At 37.8% G+C, this 23,524-nt stretch overlaps 1 protein-coding gene across 1 annotated transcript; it reads left to right on the top strand.

The window, feature by feature from the left end:
• The first annotated feature begins 2,622 nt into the window (after positions 1–2,622).
• On the top strand, positions 2,623–4,827 carry fzd10 (frizzled class receptor 10). Its single transcript, XM_061986087.1, has one exon. The coding sequence runs from the start codon at positions 2,958–2,960 to the stop codon at positions 4,683–4,685; it is 1,728 nt and encodes a 575-aa protein (XP_061842071.1). The 5' UTR covers positions 2,623–2,957; the 3' UTR covers positions 4,686–4,827.
• Positions 4,828–23,524: the final 18,697 nt, after the last annotated feature.

Genomic DNA, 23,524 nt, shown 5'->3' with positions numbered 1-23,524 from the left:
GCATAATGATGCAATATGTACATACAGCTAGCATTAATAGCATGTTAGCATTGATTACTTTGCAGTCATGCACTGACCAATATACAAGTCAATAACATCAACAAAGCGCATCTTTGTGCATTCACGCACAGCATAAAACTTTTGGTGGACAAAATGAGACAAATGAGTGGAACATCTTACACGTAAACAAACTGTTGCGTCACAGCCCACACTATGGCGAGTTCAAGAACCGCCAAAATTAGTAGGACAAAACGATGTTCACCAAAGACTCTCATCAGCCACGCTTTCCCTCAAAAAAGTAAAGAATATTAAATGAGCTCAAATATAGCTACAAATGAGGCATAATGATGCAATATGTACATACAGCTAGCCTAAATAGCATGTTAGCATTGATTAGTTTGAAGTCATGCACTGACCAATATACAAGTCAAAAACCTAAAAAAAGCGCACCTTTATGCATTCACGCACAGCATAAAACGTTTGGTGGACAAAATGAGACAAAGGAGTGGAACATCTTACACGTAGACAAACTGTTGCATCACAGTCCGCACTATGGCGAGTTCAAGAACCGCCAAAATTAGTAGGACAAAACGATGTTCACTAAAGACTCTCAACAGCCACACCGTCCCCCAAAAAAGTAAAGGATATTAAATTAGCTCAAATATAGCTACAAATGAGGCATAATGATGCAATATGTACATACAGCTAGCCTAAATAGCATGTTAGCATTGATTACTTTGCAGTCATGCACTGACCAATATACAAGTCAATGACATCAACAAAGCGCAGCTTTGTGCATTCACGCACAGCTTAAAACTTTTGGTGGACAAAATTAAACAAAGGAGTGGAACATTTTACATGTAAACAAACTGTTGCGTCACAGTCCACACTATGGCGAGTTCAAGAACCGCCAAAATCAGTAGGACAAAACGATGTTCACCAAAGACTCTCATCATCCCCCAAAAAAGTAAAGGATATTAAATGAGCTCATATATAGCTACAAATGAGGCATAATGATGCAATATGTACATACAGCTAGCCTAAATAGCATGATAGCATTGATTAGCTTGCAGTCATGCACTGACCAATATACAAGTCAAAAAACATAAAAAAAATGTGCAGCTTTGTGCATTCACGCACAGCTTAAAACTTTTGGTGGACAAAATTAAACAAAGGAGTGGAACATCTTACATGTAAACAAACTGTTGCGTCACAGTCCACACTATGGCGAGTTCAAGAACGGCCAAAATTAGTAGGACAAAACGATGTTCACCAAAGACTCTCATCATCCCCCCAAAAAGTAAAGGATATTAAATGAGCTCATATATAGCTACAAATGAGGCATAATGATGCAATATGTACATACAGCTAGCCTAAATAGCATGATAGCATTGATTAGCTTGCAGTCATGCACTGACCAATATACAAGTCAAAAAACCTAAAAAAAAGTGCAGCTTTGTGCATTCACGCACAGCTTAAAACTTTTGGTGGACAAAATTAAACAAAGGAGTGGAACATCTTACATGTAAATAAAATGTTGCGTCACTGTCCACACTATGGCGAGTTCAAGAACCGCCAAAATTGGTAGGACAAAACGATCTTCACCAAATACTCTCATCAGCCATGCCGTCCCGCAAAAAAGTAAAGGATATTAAATGAGCTCAAATATAGCTACAAATGAGGCATAATGATGCAATATGTACATACAGCTAGCCTAAATAGCATGATAGCATTGATTAGCTTGCAGTCATGCACTGACCAATGTACAAGTCAAAAAACCTAAAAAAAAATGTGCAGCTTTGTGCATTCACGCACAGCTTAAAACTTTTGGTGGACAAAATTAAACAAAGGAGTGGAACATCTTACATGTAAACAAACTGTTGCGTCACAGTCCACACTATGGCGAGTTCAAGAACCGCCAAAATTGGTAGGACAAAACCATGTTCATCAGTGATGCATACACAAAAAATAAAGATAGAATACTATTAACCGCAACATGTAAGTGTAAAAAAAAGAAAAAAATATTATGATTTGTACATTTTTAGAATGTGCTAGTTCTATTTTTAAACAAAGAAAAACAATCTGAAGTTGTCTTTATTTTTAAGTTATCGCGCCATGATTTTCCCAGTCCGGCCCACTTGGGAGTGGATTTTTCTCCATGTGGCCCCGGATCTAAAAATTAGTTTAACACCCCACTTCAAAATGAACTTCAAACCATCAAAATCGCACCCTGCCTCATCTAAACATATTCCCAGGAGAAGTTTGGTGCGATTCATATTGTGCAATAAAAAATAAAAAAACACATTTAAACTGTATGTGTGCTGCGAGGGAAGTTGCGGGCTTTTGGCGGGGGGGCGCCTTGAGAATGCAGCAATGAACAAGCTGTTCCGCACGATTAGAAAATAATCGGCGTGTCAGTGTCATCTTTCTTATGCTAAGTAGGTGTCTTTGAAGGCGGATCTTTTGGCAGGTTGGACCATGCAGGACCGGAGCTGCAGCGAGCAGCTCAGACGCGCGCTGCCACCAAACGCATCAACAACTCGCCTTGCAGGAGCGCAAGCATTACGCAATACTTGTTGTGGCGTGGATTTATTATTATTATTATTATTATTATTATTATTATTATTATTATTATTATTATTATTATTGCTCGATCGGGATTTGATCGCGAGTGAGCGTGAAGGCGTGTTTTTTATTTTTTATTATTTTTTTATTTTTAAATAGTGAGGGAGCAATTCCTCCAACTTCTTGCACCGGGACGCTGCAACATGGAGTGAGAGGAGACGCCGCATGACGACTCATTTGATGTGGAATTTACCATTTTGGATTTATTTTTGTGCAACTCTTGTAAGCATGCACCGGAATGCACTCTCCGTGCAAAACTGTGGGATTAGTAAAAGTGTGGAGGTCTGTAAGTTGAACCATCATCACTTTTTTTTTTAAGTAAAGAAGCAAGGATGTGTTCAAGTGTCGTGCTACTGGTGGTGCTGCTGTGCGGCGGTGAAGGCTGGGCCATCAGCTCCATGGACCCGGACTGGCCGGGAGAGGGCAAATGTCACCACGTCAGCATCCCCCTGTGCAAGGACATCGGCTACAACATGACTCGCATGCCCAACTTGATGGGCCACGACAGCCAAAAAGAAGCCGCCATGAAGCTGCAAGAGTTCGCCACGCTGATCCAGTTCGGATGCCACGGCCACCTGAAGTTCTTCCTTTGTTCCCTCTACGCCCCCATGTGCACCGAGCAGGTGTCCAACCCCATCCCGGCATGCAGGGTCATGTGCGAGCAGGTGAAATCGAAGTGCTTGCCCATTTTGGAGCAGTTCAACTTCCCCTGGCCCGACTCCCTGGACTGCGCCCGGCTGCCCACCAAAAACGACCCCAACAACCTGTGCATGGAGGCGCCCAACAACGGCTCGGACGAGCCCCCCAAGGTGTCCCACACCCGGCCGCCGGACTTCAGGCTGCAACCTCCGCTGAGCGGGCAGGACCCGGACGTCAAGCCCAAGTGCGGCAACCCCGGGAAGTTCCACCACGTGGAGAAAAGCGAGTCGTGCGCCCCCAAGTGTCACCCCAAAGTGGACGTGTACTGGAGCCAGGGGGACAAGCGCTTCTCCCTGGTGTGGATCGCCGTCTGGTCCATCCTGTGCTTCGTCTCCAGCGCCTTCACCGTGCTCACCTTCCTCATCGACCCCCAGCGCTTCAAATACCCGGAGAGGCCTATCATCTTCCTCTCCATGTCCTACTGCGTCTACTCGGTGGGCTACCTCGTCCGTCTCTTCGTGGGCGCCGACAGCATTGCCTGCGACCGAGACGACGGCGTCCAGTACGTCATCCAGGAGGGCTTGGAGAGCACCGGCTGCACCATCGTCTTCCTCATCCTGTATTATTTCGGCATGGCCAGCTCCCTTTGGTGGGTCGTCCTCACCCTCACGTGGTTCCTGGCGGCGGGGAAGAAGTGGGGCCACGAGGCCATCGAGGCCAACAGCAGCTACTTCCACCTGGCGGCGTGGGCCGTCCCGGCGGTGAAGACCATCATGATCCTGGTGATGAGGAAGGTGGCGGGGGACGAGCTGACGGGCGTCTGCTACGTGGGCAGCATGGACGTGAAAGCCCTCACCGGCTTCGTGCTCATCCCGCTCTCCTGCTACCTGGTCGCCGGCACCTCCTTCCTCCTCTCGGGCTTCGTGGCCCTCTTCAACATCAGGAAGATCATGAAAACCGAAGGGGAGAACACGGACAAGCTGGAGAAGCTGATGGTGCGCATCGGGGTATTCTCCGTGCTCTACACCGTCCCGGCCACCTGCGTCATCGCCTGCTATTTCTACGAGCGCCTCAACATGGACCACTGGCGCACGCTGGCGGAGAAGACCACGTGTAAGGGCGGCGGCGGCGGAGGCGGTGATTCCGAGTGCCTCATGGACGCGTCCATCCCCGCCGTGGAGGTCTTCATGGTGAAGATCTTCATGCTGCTGGTGGTGGGCATCACCAGCGGCATGTGGATCTGGACCTCCAAGACCTTGCAGTCGTGGCAGAACGTGTTCAGCAGGAAGCTGAAGAAGAGGACGAGGAGGAAGGCGAGCAGCGTGTTCACCAGCAGCCAGGCCTACATCAAACCTCACCTGTCCCTCAAAGGCCACGCCAGCAAGTACGAACCCACACGGCCCCCTCCCACGTGCGTATGAACCCCCCCCCCCCAAAACACTTACGAAGCCCTTACAATTTTTTTACTCAGCGACGTTTATTTATGCGACATGTTTCCTTTTTTTTTTTTTATCTCGTGCAACAAGAGCTGCCTTTTGTTCCAAAACAAATCTGGATTGAGTCCCCCCCCCCCCCCCCCCATGGAGGAAAACTTGCTTCAATTAGGTGCAAAAACAAAACAAACGTGCAATAGATGTTTCGCTTCCAGGCGACAAAAGGCACTAGTGGCAGACTACAGACAAAAAGACCCCTCCCACCCCAAAGAACATGCCGGCAAATGGCCAAGAGAGACGAGTGTTTGCCTTTGGAGGCTCTTTTTTGTTTTTCATGGAAATGGCAACAGGCGGTGTCATATATGTTTGAACTGGAGCGGTAACAGCTGTTGAGAAAGCGGACCCCATGCTGTAAAATCGGTGGTCCCCGACCTTTTTTTTTTTTTGCACCGCGCACCGGTTTTATTGCAGGGAAATCATTTTCCACGTGTGCCAGATAAATACAGCAACAAATAAGTGCATGACAAATACAACCCGGGGTCTTTGTTGTGATCCGCTGCCCGGATCATGTTCTGTTTGGTTTTTTTTCGAGTTCCTGTTTGTGCACCTCTGAGTTGGTTTCCATAGCTACTTATTATTTTCACCCGCCGCTTGTGTTCCGGACGCGCGCCTGTTTGCAATCACTGACATTATTTAATAATAATAAATAATAATTTATTTGTAAAAAGCACTTTACATTGAGCAAACAACCTCAAAGTGCTGCAGTGTATTAAAAAAAAAAAATAGTAATAAAAAAATAAAAAATAAAACTAGAACAGCCTAATAGCTCAAACAGTGGTTCACTATGTCATGGAATTTCAATATTTTTGATTCAATAAATAAAGGGTTTGTATGTTCTCTACATCCAACATTATGTACTATTATAACTGATCTTTTTTTGTAACACCGTTAATGAATGAAGTGTACTTTTGTAGTTATTTCCCCATATTTCTACACAATAACTCAGACATGGTAACACTAGCGAGCAGTAGAGAACATGAAGTGATTTTTGGTCTAGACCAGTGGTTCTTAACCTGGGTTCGATGGAACCCTAGGGGTTCGGTGAGTCGGGCTCAGGGGTTCGGCGGAGGTCAAAACACACCCGACTCATCGTGTAAATAAAAACTTCTCCCTCTCGGCGTATTACGGATACGGCAACAGCAGAAGTCAGGCTGATTTGCAGGTGTGTAATTTGTTGTGAGTTTATGCACTGTGTTGGTTTGGTTGTTTGAACAAGGTGATGTTCATGCACGGTTCATTTTATTCACCAGTAAAGAAACATGGTAACACTTTAGTATGGGGAACATATTCACCATTAATTATTTGCTTATTAACATGCAAATTAGTAACATATTGGCTCTTAACTAGTCATTATTAAGTCCTTTTTTTTTTTTTTTTTTTCATTTTATTTTTATTGACATCCAGCATCAGACATTCCTCTCCATTACATTATATTCACATCAATCATATATCTATTGTCTGCCCTAAATGTCAAAATATTTTTGTTTATATCCCACCCATACCACCCCCCCCCTCCCCCCAAAAAAGAAAGAAACAACAAAAAAACAAAGTCATATCTACAAATACATCAATTAAATAAACAAAGAAAGAGGGGGGGAGAAATAAATAAATAAATAAAAAGAAAAAAAAGAAGAGAAATAAATAATAATACATTAATAATAATAGTAATCAGAAATAAAATAAAATATAAACAGATACCCATATATATATATATATATATATATATATATATATATATATATATATATATATATATATATATATATATATATATATATATATATATATATATATATACCCACACATACATATATATATATAAATATATAAATACATACATACATATACACTTGTAGGGAGTAATCCCCTCTCTTTTTTTCTTTTTTTTTTCTCTTTTTTCTTTCCCTTTCTTTTTGGCAATACAATGACTAATTCGAAAAATTAAAGTCAGGTTTATGGAGCGTGACATAGTTGACCCAATTTTCCTAGTATGAAGTAAATTTCTCCAATATTAAGTACTTATTAATGCCTTATTTGGCATGGCCTTATTATAACCCTGGCCCTAACACTAACCAAATAACTCTAAAGTAAGTCTTTGTTACTCAGAATATGTTCCCCTAGTGTCAAAAAGCTCTAAATTAAGTCTTTGTTACTTAGAATATGTTCCCCATACTAAAGTGTTACCAAAAACATAAAACTTTGTCTTGAATTTGAAAAAAAACTAAATTTTATTTTTCACTAAAGAAGGGTTCGGTGAATGCGCATATGAAACTAGTGGGGTTCGGTACCTCCAACAATGTTAAGAACCACTGAGCTAGAACTAGTATGCATATATCTATAAAAAGGCTTTTTTTTTAAAAAGAAGGGTTTTTAAGCCTTTTTTAAAAGTATCCACAGTCTGTGGTGCCCTCAGGTGGTCAGGGAGAGCATTCCGCAGACTGGGAGCGGCGGAGCAGAAAGCCCGGTCTGCCATAGTTCGTAGCTTTGTCCTCGGAGGTTGGAGGAGGTTAGCCTGTCCGGAGCGGAGGTGTCGTGAGGTAGAGGGGGGCATTTCCATGGAAGCACTGGTGGGTTAGTAGGGAGACTTTGTATTCAACCCTGAGCGGAACAGGAAGCCAGTGAAGGGATTTGAGAATTGGTGTGATGTGTTCGTATTTCCGCACTCTCATCATTTAAGACTGCCTTTTCCAGTCAGTCGGTCTGGCTTCTTTCTGTTACGATCGGGTCGCATGGTGATGCGGGGTTTGTTCTCCCAGGATGCAAAAGGACGAATCCGGACAGGACTTGCAGGTAAGGACTAGATTTAATAGTAAAACAACACAAAACAGGTACAAAACAGAAAACAAACCGACTGGATAAGGCTACAACTTAGCACAGACTGAGATCACTAGCAAGGGGTTAAGAGACTAGCAAAAACTCACGTAACAGTCACGTGACGCAAATAAAGAAGCCAGACCGACTGACTGGAAAAGGCAGGCTTAAATAATGTCAGTGATTGCAAACAGGTGCGCGGCAGGTGAAAATAATAAGTAGCTATGGAAACCAACTCAGAGGTGCACAAACAGGAACTCAAGGAGTCCAAAACTAACAGAAAAGCCCAAGTGACTCGAAAAAACCCCAAACAGAACACGATCCGGCCAGCGGATCACAACAGGCTTGTTTCTTTGCAATGAGACGCAGGTGGAAATCGGCCTTTGGCTACAATCTTGTCAGATTTATATTGTATATGTTCATTAATAATTATAAATAACCTCTTAAGGCCCAAGCTGTTTGTTTACATGCAGGTTTTTATTTCTCTTTGCAATTTGGGCTTATTGGACCCTGATTACAATAAAAACTAAAAATCATCTTTTGATATGATGTACTTCAGTGGTCCCCAACCAAGAATTTTGAATTTTTTTTAATTTTTTTAATTTTGAATTTTTTATTATATCAACATAAAAACACAAGATACACTTACAATTAGTGCACCAAAAAAAACTCCCTCATTCACACTCATTCGCACAAAATGGTTGTTTCTTTCTGTTATTAATATTTCTGGTGCCTACATTATATATCAATATAGATCAAAACAATCTGCAGGGATACAGTCCGTAAGCACACATGATTGTATTTATTTATTACAAAAAAAAATAATAATCCAATTTCAAGGTAGGGGACCACTGATGTACTTAGTCCATAAGTACACAAACGTGTACTTCATGTGTAGTGACATGCTAAATTCTATTTTTACACTTTTTTTGTTTCCAAATTCCATTGTATGTTATACTCTTCTGACTCCACCAGATGGCAGTATAAGTGTCCACATAAGCGGCCATAAGACCCCAATTCAGTAGTTTACACAATTTTGGAAATAAGAGCTAAAAGGTGCTGTCCACGCATGTGGCCACTAAGGCCTTTAGAGGTTTTAATTAATGTGGGCAGCACGGTGGAACAGGGGTTAGTGCATGTGCCTCACAATACAAAGGTCCTGAGTAGTCCTGAGTTCAATCCCGGGCTCGGGATCTTTGTGTGTGGAGTTTGCATGTTCTCCCGGTGACTGCATGGGTTCCCTCCGGGTACTCCGGCTTCCTCCCACCTCCAAAGACATGCACCTGGGGATAGGCCCCTCCCACCTCCAAAGACATGCACCTGGGGATAGGCCCCTCCCACCTCCAAAGACATGCACCTGGGGATAGGTTGATTGGCAACACTAAATTGGCCCGAGTGTGTGAATGTGAGTGTGAATGTTGTCTGTCTATCTGTGTTGGCCCTGCGATGAGGTGGTGACTTGTCCAGGGTGTACCCCGCCTTCCGCCCGAATGCAGCTGAGATAGGCTCCAGCACACCCCGCCACACCCCAAAAAGGGACAAGCGGTAGAAAATGGATGGATGGATGTTCATTAATGTGCATTGTGTCATGTCACACAGTTAGAACAAATATAACAACTGGCAACTTCCTATGAGGAGTTTTATTGGGGTTAGGGTTAGGTTTAACCCTATAAACAAGCGTATTAGTGTGTCTAGTTAAGTTAAGTCGGAGAAAATGCAATTATTTAATGTTTCTCTGCGGCCCGGCAGCAAATGTGTCACGGACCGGTACCGGTGGTTGGGGACCACTGCTGTAAATGAATCAAGTGTTCAGTATTGACAAGTTGTTGTTTGTTTTTTTTACACACCTTCAGTTGCTGTTTTACAGCACCGGGAAATGTTTGTATGTGTTTCTAAAACTGCAGATTTTTATAGAACAATTAATAAAAAAATATTTTTAAAAAAAGTTCTAGTTTTAAATGGTGGTCAAGCTGGGGATTGTGTTGCGGTTGTTGTTGTATCTCGCATAGCAGCGCCAACACTGCAAAAAGTCAGTGTTCAAAAACAAGAAAAAAAAAAAAAAAATTATTCAAGAATTTTTTTTAAATTTATTTATCTTATTTTATTTATTTTTTTAAAAACTACCTTATATTCACCATACCTGGTTGTCCAAATTAGGCATAATTATGTGTTAATTCCACGACTGTATATATCGGTTGATATCGGTTTCGTAATTAAAGAGTCGGACAATATCGGAATATCGGATATCGGCAAAAAGCCATTATCGGACATCCCTAATTTTAAGGTATTTTTGGGTTCATTGAGGTTAGCTAATTTTACTTGCTTTGGAAAGTCTTGACAAGCCAAATTTTCTTGTTCTATTGGCAGATAATTTTGCTTAGCTTAAATAAAATACCCCTATTTTTTTTTTTTATTGTTTTCCTTGTTTTTGAACACCGACTTTTTGCAGTGTAGTTTTGTTTAAAAAAAAAAAAAAAAATGTGTTTCTTAATTTTAGATGTAACAATTTTACCATTCAAATTTGAAGCCTACAACCAACATGTCATATTTAGGTGCAACATTGATGCAAACTGCTTAAAAAAACCCCACTTGGTTCAGAACCGTTGTGTGTTTTTTATACGATGCTGTTATGCACTGCAAAAAGTCAGTGTTCAAAAACAAGAAAAAAAAATACAAAAATGAGGGGTATTTTATTTGAACTAAGCAAAATTATCTGCCAATAGAACAAGAAAATTTGGATTGTCAAGACTTTCCAAAACAAGTAAAATTAGCTAACCTTAATGAACCCAAAAATACCTTAAAATAAGTATATTCTCACTAATAACAACTGTACTACTATGAGTACGTATTTTCTATTGTTCCATTGAAAATAAAACAGCAAAGTCAATTTGACTGTCATCTGTTTTAATATGAGACACAATTGTGTCAAAGTCATGATTTTTTTTTTTTTTTACATGCTTGAAGTAAGAAATTATTACTTTAAAAAAGTAGTTTTATACTTGTGAGTGTTGATGACACAGCTTTGCAACACTTGATATTCTAGTTTCAAGCATGTTTTACTCAATATAGGTCATCAAATCTCAGCAACAAGCTGTAATATCTTACTGAGATCATTTAGGACACTTAAAACAAGTAAAACACTCTAACATAAAATCTGCTTAGTGAGAAGAATTATCTTATCTGACCGAAAATAAGCAAATATCATCCTTATTTGAGATATTTCATCTTACTTAGATTTCAGTTTTTGCAGTGAAGTTTGTTTTTGGTATTCCCGGCCTCCATTGACCCACATCAGAAAAATCCATGCCGCTATGTCAAAGAAAGAGTTTATAAAAAGCTTAAAAATGTATTTTTTTACAGAAATGTTGTTGCTATATGCTTATTAGATCCAATTAGGGTTGTACGGTATACCGGTATTAGTATAGTACCGCGATACTAATGAATCATTTTCGGTACTATACCGCCTCTGAAAAGTCGTAACATTGCTGGTTTACGAGCAGAGGAGCATGTTCGGCAGCGCACAATCACAGAGTACTTACAAGCAGACACAGTGTGTAGACAGAAAAGGGGGAACGGATGCATTTTGGCTTAAAAACTAAAGATAAAGGTGAAGTTATAACACTGAAACGCCCTCAGGAAGAGGTGCTATAAGACATGGCTAGCTAACGTCCATCCACCGTCGGCAGTGTTTTAGCTACTTCTAAATCACTAATTCTCGTCTCCATGGCGACAAATAAAGTAAGTTTCCTACGAGTATCATCCCTGCAGGACGAGGAATAGCTAAACATGCTTCACTACGCACCGTAGCTCACCGGCGTCAAAATGTAAACAAACGCCATTGGTGGATCGACACCTGACATTCACTGTAATGATACCAAGTACAGGCACGTATCTAGTCGATGCTACTAAGATTACGTCGATATTTTTTGGCATCACAACTAGATGTCCGATAATATCGGCCTGCTGATATTATCGGCCGATAAATGCTTTTAAATGTAATATCGTAAATAATAGTATCGTTTTTTTATTATCGGTATCGTTTTTATTTTATTTTTGTAATTTTTTAAAAATTAAATCAACATAAAAAACACAAGATACACTTACAATTAGTGCACCAACCCAAAAAACCTCCCTCCCCCATTTACACTCATTCACACAAAAGGGTTGTTTCTTTCTGTTATTAATATTCTGGTTCCTACATTATATATCAATATATATCAATACAGTCTGCAAGGGATACAGTCCGTAAGCACACATGATTGTGCGTGCTGCTGGTCCACTAATAGTACTAACCTTTAACAGTTAATTTTACTAATTTTCATTAATTACTAGTTTCTATGTAACTGTTTTTATATTTTTTTTACTTTCTTTTTTATTAAAGAAAATGTTTTAATTTGTTTATTTTATTTTATTTCATTATTATTTTTAAAAAGGATCTTATCTTCACCATACCTGGTTGTCCAAATTAGGCATAATAATGTGTTAATTCCACGACTGCATATATCGGTTGATATCGGTATCGGTAATTAAAGAGTTGGACAATATCGGAATATCAGATATCGGCAAAAAGCCATTATCGGACATCCCTAATCACCATACCATACCATACCAACTTTATTTATAAAGCCCTTTTAAGACAAGCACAGTTGAAAAACAAAGGGCTGTACACCACAAAGAAATGGAGGCAAAGGACAGACTAAAAAATAACATTTAAAACAGAAATAAAAATACACATTTAAAAAGCAAATATAAATTACCCTAAGAACAGTTTTGTTAGATAAAAACAGTTTAAAAGTTAAAAACAGTTCAAAAAGTTAAAAGCTAAAAACAGTTTAAAGTCTCATGCTGGGTTAAAAGCCAGTGAATAAAAATGGGTTTTAAGAAGGGTCTTAAAAATAGCCAAAGAAGGTCACAACATCTTTCGGTTTTTTTAAATGTATATAATGTTTATAAACTCAGGAAATTTGTCCCTGGACACATGAGGACTTTGAATATGACCAATGTATGATCCTGTATCAACTTGGTATCGGATTGATACCCAAATTCGTGGTATCATCCAAAACTAAAAAAAAAGTATCAAACAACAGAAGAATAAGTGATTATTACATTTTAACAGAAGTGTAGACAGAACATGTTAAAAGAGAAAGTAAGCAGATATTAACAGTAAATAAACAAGTAGACTAATAATTAATTTTCTACCACTTGTCCTTAATAATGTTGACAAAATAATAGAATGATAAATGTTTGTTTACTTACTAATAAAAGACAATTTTATTTAAGGACTTAACTGCAATAAGAAACATATGTTTAATGCACCCTAATATTTGTTGTTAAAATAAAGCCAATAATGCAATTTTTTTGTGGGTCCCTTTATTTAGAAAAATAATTTTAGTACCGGTACCGAAATATTGGTATCGTTCCAACACTAGATCAAATACAAAATAAGGTGTATTACAGGGGTTGCCGTTTCCTGCCGTGTTGACCTGCATTGCGTTACATCTGGTTGCTTTATTTGGCTACATAAGGAAACACTTCTGGTGATTAAGATGAGTTTATTTCAAAGGAGACAATGCCAATTTCATTAAAAAAAAAACACATGACTACACATTGCTAAAAAAAAAAGGCAGAATTAGCCAGAAGGTTAGTTTTCATCTGTAGTCCCCCTGGCCATGATGTAAAAAAAAAAAAAAAAGGCAGTAAAATTACAATTTCAAAGAAAGAGAGAGAAAAAGAACAAAAAGCACACACTACAAATACGGTATAATAATAGATAAAATACAACATCACAACATAACATTTATCATGGCATCAAAACAGGCTCATCTTTGGCGTTGTTAAGACACATTTTTAATTTTTTTGTGAAGGCCTTGTAAGTTGTGACCAGTTTAACCTCCTTACTGACCAGGCCGACTTACTGAAAGTGCAAACTAGTAAAACAGGAAGTGATCAGTAAACAATACTTACGCTTTATTATGTTTTTCATTGCAAAATTTGGATTTAATTTGACATTTTAGCAATGGGTGTAATACACCCTGTGACTATATGTGTTCACTTATCAGCTTGTTTGGGTTATTTTCAAGTTAGGAGTATTTTATTTGGGTTATACCAGGGGTGTCCATACTTTTTCCACTGAGGGCCTTACAATGAAAAATTAGATTTTTTCAATATATAGTTGGTTTTTTTGCCTTTAGGGTTCTCCTCAAGTTTGGTCCCAGGGATCCTGTAAGGCCTCAGTCATACATTGTTTTTTAAATATATCATACATTACTTAGTTTCATTATCAAACACCTAATCTCTATATCAGGGGTGTCAAACTCATTTTAGATTGGGGGGCCACATGGAGAAAAATCTACTCCCAAGTGGGCCGGACTGGTAAAATCACGGCACGATAACTTAAAAATAAAGACAACTTCAGATTGTTTTCTTTGTTAAAAAATAGAACAAAAAACATTCTGAAAATGTACAAATCCTAATGTTGTTGGGGGTTTTTCTACACTTACATGTTGCGGTTAATAGTATTCTACCTTTATTTGTTGTTATTTATACTTTCTGAATAAATTATGTGATAATGTTCATCAGTCAACTCATTTGTGTTCATTTTCAATCTATGAAGATACAAAAAATATATAAAAATCAAATTACAGGATGTTATTTATGTAGTTTGCTCATTTTCCTCGACTGATATACTAACATGTGTTTTTTTTTTTTTTTTTAAATATGTAGCATAATCTACACAGATACAAAGAATTGCTATTGCGACATCTAGTGGACACATTTAGAACAGCAGTTTATTTCATTCCAAAATTGTGGCTCATTTATATATACTTAGCAAACTCATCCTTACGTTTGACACCCCTGCTCTAGATCAACTTCAGATCTATCTGTCGATATTAAGTAAAAAATGCTCTTTTTGTAAAAGAAAACATATTTTCCTTCAAATCATGTAAAAGTGGAATATTTGATGTGAAGTATTTAGAGCCTTAAATAGGTCAATAATTCCTAACGTCATTGTTTTGGAGCAATGCCAGTATTAAGGAAAAAACAGCCTGCACGGCAGCTTTGTGTTATTAGAGTCAACATTGCAACTATTTCTCGTTATTTATTGTCCCTTTGTTTTTTTAATCCAATTTTTTTCAATTTGTTTTTTTTCAGGGGCCATTCAAAAATTAGGGGCGGGCCGCAAATAGCCCCCCGGGCAGCACTTTGGACACCACTGAGTTATACAAACCATGAAATTCATATTTTGCCGAAAAAAAGGGGAAATCTCTACAATAAATAATAAATTGTTAGTTTTTTCTAATTCTGGAGTCGTGCAAAAAATAGGGCCATAACCCTCATTTGATTTTTGATTATCTTCAAAGCCAAACAGGGCATGAAAAGCCTTATGTTTTGAAAGGCGCATTTTTTTTTGCTTAAATTCTTCATTAAACTTTAGACTTAAGCAAAAATATCAAATGTGAATTTTTTGTATATTTTTAGTCGTTACCCCTTTTGAAGGCCTTTTGATCAGATAATGTCAGTGGGGTGTAAATGAGTAAAATCCCTAATGTTATGCAAATTTACAAAAATTGACAACTGTGACTGTGGATCAAAAGGCCTTCAAAGGGTAGAAAAAATGTTTTGTTATTTGTTGTTTATGGCTGAAGTTGAGAGATTTCAGCAAAAAAACAACTACCGTATTTTTCGGACTATAAGTCGCAGTTTTTTTCATAGTTTGGCCGGGGGTGCGACTTATACTCAGGAGCGACTTATGTGTGAAATTATTAACACATTACCGTAAAATATCAAATATTATTATTTAGCTCACGTAAGAGACTAGACGTATAAGATTTCATGGGATTTAGCGATTAGGAGTGAGAGATTGTTTGGTAAACGTATAGCATGTTCTATATGTTATAGTTATTTGAATGACTCTTACCATAATATGTTACGTTAACATACCAGGCACGTTCTCAGTTGGTTATTTATGCCTCATATAACGTACACTTATTCAGCCTGTTGTTCACTATTCTTTATTTATTATAAATTGCCTTTCAAATGTCTATTCTTGGTGTTGGGTTTTATCACATAAATTTCCCCCAAAAATGCGACTTATACTCCAGTGCGACTTATACTCAGAAAAATAGGGTAATATGAATCCAAAAATTTTTTATGCCCTTTTATATGTTGTTTGGCTCTGGGATATTGTCAAATAACTGCCAACTGAGAAAGAATTGGACATTGAAATGTAAACATTTGACATGACAAAAACATGTATAATGAAGTAATAAAACAAAAATACATTAAAAATGTATTGAAAGGACAATACATTTAGCCTTTGTTCCCTGAGGTTGAAATGACTGTCTTTATGGCCACCATTAGTCAACGGTTAAGTTTTCTTAGGATAATAATGAACATTTTATGATATGAGTTCCCCATTTTTAAAATGCAACACATGGACGGACATCTGCTTTTCTCTCCCTCACATGTGTCGGCGCCGACCAACGGAGAGGTTTGTTCCATAATCCAGCTTTCATTCAGGACAGTATTAGACACTTTGAAGGCGTTCAGAGGATTGCTGCACACCCAAAATACAAAATATGTGTCATCCTTTCTTTATCACACTGCAGAAACTGAAATCTAAATAAGATGAAATATCTCAAATAAGGGTGATATTTGCTTATTTTCTGTCTGATAAGATAATTCTTCTCACTAAGCAGATTTTATGTTAGAGTGTTTTACTTGTTTTAAGTGTCCTAAATGATCTCAGTAAGATATTACAGCTTGTTGCTGAGATTTGATGACCTATATTGAGTAAAACATGCTTGAAACTAGCATATCAACTGATGCAAAGCTGTGTCATCAACACTCACAAGTATAAAACTACTTTTTTTAAATAATAATTTCTTACTTGAAGCATGAACAAAAACAATCATGATGCAGAGCGCATATCATTATGTCAAGATAATGGCACTAGCATTTAATTAATTTAAGAATATTTTTCAACATATTGAGCAAAAAGGTCTCTTTTTTTTCTACCATGAAAAGTGCACTTATTATTAGTGAGAATATACTTATTTTAAGGTATTTTTGGGTTCATTGAGGTTACCTAATTTTACTTGTTTTGGAAATTCTTCACAAGCCAAATTTTCTTGTTCTATTGTCAGATAATTTTGCTTAGTTCAAACAAAATACCCCTAATTTTTGTATTTATTTTTTTTCCTGGTTTTTGAACACTGACTTTTTGCAGTGCAGAACAGCATAGTATAAAAAACACGGTTCTGAACTACGTGTTTTTTTTTAAGCATTTTGCATCAATGTTGCACTTAAATATGACATGTTGATTATAGGCTTGAAATTTAAATGGTAAAATTGTTACATCTAAAATTAAGGAACCATTTTTTTATTTTTTTATTTTTTTTTAACAAAACTACACTGCAAAAAGTCAGTGTTCAAAAACAAGGAAAACAATTTAAAAAAAATTAGGGGTATTTTATTTAAACGAAGCAAAATTATCTGCCAATAGAACAAGAAAATTTGGCTTGTCAAGACTTTCCAAAGCAAGTAAAATTAGTTAGCCTCAATGAACCCAAAAATACCTTAAAATTAGGGGTATCCGATAATGGCTTTTTGCCGATATCCGACATTCCGATATTGTCCAACTCTTTAATTACCGATATCAACCGATATATGCAGTCGTGGAATTAACACATTATTATGCCTAATTTGGACAACCAGGTATGGTGAAGATAAGGTAGTTTAAAAAAAAAAAGTAATAAAATAAGATAAATAAATTAAAAACATTTTCTTGAATAAAAAAGAAAGTAAAACAATATAAAAACAATTACATAGAAACTAGTAATTGATGAAAATGAGTAAAATTAACTGTTAAAGGTTAGTACTGTTAGTGGACCAGCAGCACGCACAATCATGTGTGCTTACGGACTGTATCCCTTGCAGACTGTATTGATATATATTGATATATAATGTAGGAACCAGAATATTAATAACAGAAAGAAACAACCCTTTTGTGTGAATGAGTGTGAATGAGTGTGAATGGGGGAGGGAGGTTTTTTGGGTTGGTGCACTAATTGTAAGTGTATCTTGTGTTTTTTATGTTGATTTAATTTAAAAAAAAAAAAAAACAAAAAAAAAAAAAAACGATACCGATACCGATAATTAAAAAAAACGATACCGATAATTTATGATAATACATTTTACCGCATTTATCGGCCGATAATATCGGCAGGCCGATATTATCGGACATCCCTACTTAAAATAAGTATATTCTCACTAAAAACTAGTGCACTTTTCTTGGTAGAAAAAAAAAAGAGATCTTTTTGTTTAATATGTTGAAAAATATTTTTAATTTACCGTAAGTAAATGATATTGCCATTATCTTGACATAATGATATGCGCTCGGCATCATGATTTTTTTTTTCATGCTTGAAGTAAGAAATTATTACTTTAAAAAAGTAGTTTTATACTTGTGAGTGTTGATGACACAACTTTGCAACAGTTGATATTCTAGTTTCAAGCATGTTTTACTCAATATAGGTCATCAAATCTCAGCAACAAGCTGTAATATCTTACTGAGATCATTTAGGACCAAAAGCCTTAAAACAAGTAAAACACTCTAAATCTGTTTAGTGAGAAAAATGATCTTATCAGACAGAAAATAAGCAAATATCACCCTTATTTGAGATATTTCATCTTACTTAGATTTTAGTTTTTGCAGTGTGTGTTGTTTCAAATATAGGTGACTTCAGCAATTAAGTAGCATATTTCACGTAAGAGTTCCAGAATCCTCATAATGCGTTTAATTCCTGAGGGCATTCAAGTTGCAGCATCAACCCAACCTGTTTTTTACAGTCCTAAAAAGCTCATGACTCACAAGCTGTGTGGCTGAATCAAAGTTACAGCACTGCCTATTGACGCTATAACTAAGGTGTGAGCTCTTCCGAGAGCTTTGGCAGAGGCCACCTGGATGAGAGCCCCCAAGGTGTCTGGGAGGGCTGTAAACATAAGTGACAGTTAGCGCCCCCCTCCAGGGTTTCTTCAGCCATGAAGGCTTCACTTTTCTTCTCCCTTCAAAGGGAAAAAATTCAGCTCAGAGCAATGGCAAAGTATTGCTGCTGTTGAGAAAGGTATTTTTTTTTCCAGGAGTAGGGGGTGTCACAGTGTAACATATAACTTTTCTTTTGCAAGAATATTCAAACAAACCCAGTTCCACATCTAGCGTTTTGGTCGTTATGTGCACCAATCTCACTTTTTTCTTTTGCCTCTTGTTCTTGCAGACGTGTGGTGCAAGGTCGGGGTTGGCTTATGATGTGTTGACAAAAAAAGATATTCTGTCTGTGATCTCCTTTTTTTTTCTTTTTTTTTTAAGCATGGCTCAACTCATAATCTTTATCACGGAAATCCTTTTAATATCAGTATGGCCGTTTTTGTTACATACTTACAAAACATCGAGAGGAGCCAGATGAGGTGGTTCGGGCATCTGGTCAGGATGCCACCCGAACGCCTCCCTAGGAAGGTGTTTCGGGCACGTCCGACCGGTAGGAGCCCACGGGGAAGACCCAGGACACGCTGGGAAGACTATCTCTCCCGGCTGGCCTGGGAATGCCTCGGGATCCCCCGGGAGGAGCTGGACGAAGTGGCTGGGGAGAGGGAAGTCTGGGCTTCCCTGCTTAAGCTGCTGCCCCCGCGACCCGACCTCGGATAAGCGGAAGAAGATGGATGGATGGATGGACTTACAAAACTGCAATTTTTTATTTCATTTTTTTTATATATACTGCAGGTCTCTTTACCACAGTGTATACAACCTACATCAGTGGTCCCCAACCACCGATTGGTACCGGGCCGCACAAAAAAAAAAAAAAAAAAATTTTTTTTTTTTTAAATTTTTTTAATTAAATCAACATAAAAACACAATATATACACTATATATCAATGTATATCAATACAGTCTGCAGGGATACCGTCCGTAAGCACACATGATTGTATTTATTTATTAAAAAAATAAATAAATAAATACATAAAAAAAAATCCCGATTTATACTCCAGTGCGACTTATATATGTTTTTTTCCTTCTTTATTATGCATTTTCGGCCGGTGCGACTTATACTCCGGTGCGACTTATACTCCAAAAAATTCGGTATATTAATACATACTTGCCAACCTTGAGACCTCAAAATTAGGGAGATATTCAAAAGGCCCGCTGGCGGGGGGGGGGGGTATATAAATATAAAATAAATACTTGAGTTTCAGTGAATTACAGCTATAAATATATATATATATATATATATATATATATATATATATATATTGCTGTAATTCACTGAAATTCAAGTTTTTATTTTATTATATATATATATATATATATATATATATATATATATATATATATATATATATATATATATATATATATATATATATATATATATATATACATATACATATATATAAAGAAGGAGGATAGGGATGATGTTCGTTAAGAAAGTATCGATGTCGATGCCATTAGCGAGTTTGTTGTGACTAAATGTAACGTGTTTATGTTTGCATTGCAAATGAGGTTTTTTCCCTTGGACTCAGTCTGGACCCCCTCTTGTGGATCCAGCCTTTGACTGATATTTTTTTTACTCTTCCCCCCTTTCCCAATATCACCTTTTTCTCACCTTTTTTTTAAGGAGCGCCGTAAAAATGGCTGTGTCGGCAGCGGTCTCGTCTTGTCTCCCTGTAACGTATGTCTGCTCTTAGTGGGACTGTGCCGGAAATATACTTTCCAGTTCTTATGTGTCTTGTGCATGTTAAGAATTGACAATAAATCATCTTGAATCTTGAATCTTGAATTAGCGAATCCTCTAATCGAACCGATTCCTTATCGAATCTCTTATCGAATCCAGAGAGGTTGTTGTGTGTGCACTGAGTTCCAAAAGTCATAGATGTTATGTGACTGGGCCGGCACGCTGTTTGTATGGAGGAAACCGGACGTGACTGAGGACTGCATGCGGACGTTAAAGGGTGAAGGTTTCAAGTGAGAGAGGACACTAAAGGCACGCCCCCAATATTGTTGTCCGGGTGGAAATCGGGAGAAATTCGTGAGAATGGTTGCCCCGGGAGATTTTCGGGAGGAGCACTGAAATTCGGGACTCTCCCGGGAAAATCGGGAGGGTTGGCAAGTATGTATTAATTTTGTAATGAAATGTTTCACATACAGATTTCTTACATATTTCCCCTAAAATGTGAGTAAAATAAAAACAACCATTATACTGATCATTTCAAAACATAACACAGATGAAGACAATATGTTGAGTTTACATACAGATCTTGTTACAATTTCAACAATGATTCATTGATATTTTTATATAACATTTATATAACTTCAAATATAGGTTCAATGTTGAAACAACAACTGACAAGTAAGTATATTTCAATATTGAATGTCAAAGGAATGCCTGCTATGAAGCCACCATGGGGCCAGAGAATGTTGTGAGTGCCGGTATGTTGATAAAGAAGGTGAGAAACATTATTAAACTTATAACAAATACAAAGGCCCATTGCCGTCTCCGCCAGTAAATAAAGGTGAAAGTGGTGACAAATGTTTATTTATCCATTTATATGCATTTCACATTGTTTTCTGCATACACAACTAGAATTATTCTCTTAATAAAATGCTTTTTGTGTATATATTTTTTTTAATTGATTGGATCTATTTTAGGGCTGTCAAAAATTTAATTAATCACAAAAAATATTGCATTAATCATGTATATACACAGACTAATCAAACAATTTATTTTGACTTTGACATGCTCTGCAAAGGGGTAAATGCACTTTTTGGGGAATTTTGCCTATTGTTCACAATTCTTATGAAAAACATGACAACAGATGGATAAAAACTAAAAGCATTTTAAATATTGAATAAATGCGATCAAAAGTTCGCTTACAATGGAGCCTAAGTGAGTCGTTCAATTCTGCCTATAAAAAGACCCTGAAAAAACATCCAAACACTTCCATTAGGGCTTTATATACATGATGTGAGTAAATATGTAATGTAGTAACGGGCACATTTATCTTAATATTTTATATATTACGTATTTTGATAATTTTAAGCATATTAATTTCAAAAACGCATCAGGACGTTTGCTTTTTTTAATTTATTTACCACTGATTTCTGATAACTGCAGACTTTATGAGAGCCAACATAATGAAACATCACTTACTGTACAGTGTCTACTGAAAGAGGGTGGAGAGGTGGTGGGGACAGGCGCTTTTTGTGTCGTTCTCACCAGTTCCAGGTCCGAAATGGCTGTTAAAGTGTCGGATTAAATCCTCAGCCATCTACTTTCCTGATTAGATGCTTGATTTAATAAACTTACAGGGAGCAGGGAAGCGAGGAAGCAGCAGACCACTCGATGATGTAAACATAGGGACACACGCTGGTGATCATGTCGCCGCTAAAAATAGTTTATCTGCGTTAGCGCATGTAATAACAATATCACTAATATTTGGGTAATATTCAAGTCATGAAATGTACATTGAGCAATTTTTGGTGCTTTTTGAATGGTTATTTATTGGATTTTATAGTCGAGCTCCCAGTGGCTCCACTGCATGCAAACTTTCATTTACGTTTATTTAATAGTTAGAATCCCTTAAAAGAATGCATCCATCATGTGTAAATGATAGGCAAAATTCCCCAAAAAGTGCACTTCCCTTTAAACAGCGGATGGTTACCTGAAAGGCGGCATGGGTCAGTGATCAGGTCAACGCATACGTCAGTGCAAAGGTGAGTGCGGAGTAGGAAAGTTTCAATCCAAAATAAACCCTGACTTGACTTCAGATAAAACTGTTACCAAGTGTTTGTCATGACGTGGACTTTGGCGGGGTTGGTTTTCCCGAGTTGCAAGGAAAGTGGAGCGGACATGGCGTGAAGGTAGGGACATGATTTATTTTAACACATACAAAAGGAACAAACAGAAGGCGCGCACAAGGCGGAAAACAAACGTGGCTATGAAAACAAAAACTAGAACTTGGGTAAAAACTATGGACATGAACAAAAACTCGCTAACTGTGGCATGAATAGACAAAACTTACTTGACAAGGCATGAACCATGAAAAGAGCAATAGCAAGAATACCAGCATGAAAGGATCATCAATAGAGCAGAGCATGAATAAAGTCAATGTTGCCAGGACGACCAATTGAAAAAGACAGGCTTAAATAACAGTGACATGATTAACACAGGTGTGTGTGTCCAAATGAGCAACAGGTGAAACTAATGGGTAACCATGGAAACAAAACAAGGGAGTGAAAAAACAGGAACTAAGTGTCCAAAAACCAAACAGCACATGGCCGAACAAAAACATGATCAAAAGACATAACAGTGTTAAGCAATTAATCATGATTCATCCAAATTCAACACTGAGATTAATGTGAATTAAAAAAAAATAATAATAATTCAACGGCACTACTTTATTCATACTAAGGCCCTGTCTACATTAAGCCGAATAACTCCTTAAGCAAATAATTAATCAGCCTAAGCCCCGTTTCAGCCACACTAAATCATTGTTTAAGGTTCCCCTCCTTGGATAATAATGTTTTACACGGGTAAGTGCGCCGTCTATTTCTCTTAGCTTTGTATGGACTCATCGATCGTTTACAAACTGAGTTCCCACACAGAAAGTGACGTCAGAAATAACGCGCCACAGCCGGCTTCATAATAAAGCGGTTTCGTAACTCGGAGCTAACCACTGGAAATATGGCGAGTCATCCAGACATGCCTGTGTTTCTCCTTCCGTCTGAACAGACGCTTGTAGAAATCACACACGAATACCTTGGTAGAAAGCGAATGCAGCTATTTGGGATACTACACATCTCAGACGGCAAGAGAACTTTCGAATGTCTGTGAGTCTACTTACCCAAAAACGTTGTCCATTTCTCGAAGGAGACACAACGAGAATGCGGGCTCCCGTGGATG

This window comes from Nerophis lumbriciformis, linkage group LG12 (genome assembly GCF_033978685.3).
Source record: "Nerophis lumbriciformis linkage group LG12, RoL_Nlum_v2.1, whole genome shotgun sequence".
Lineage (NCBI taxonomy): Eukaryota > Metazoa > Chordata > Actinopteri > Syngnathiformes > Syngnathidae > Nerophis > Nerophis lumbriciformis.
The sequence above is the reverse complement of the archived record's forward strand: the minus strand, read 5'-3'. Positions and strand labels throughout refer to the sequence as shown.

Coding starts and splice junctions, on each gene's coding strand:
- fzd10 (XM_061986087.1), top strand. CDS start 2,958: ATGTGTTCAAGTGTCGTGCTACTGGTGGTGCTGCTGTGCGGCGGTGAA.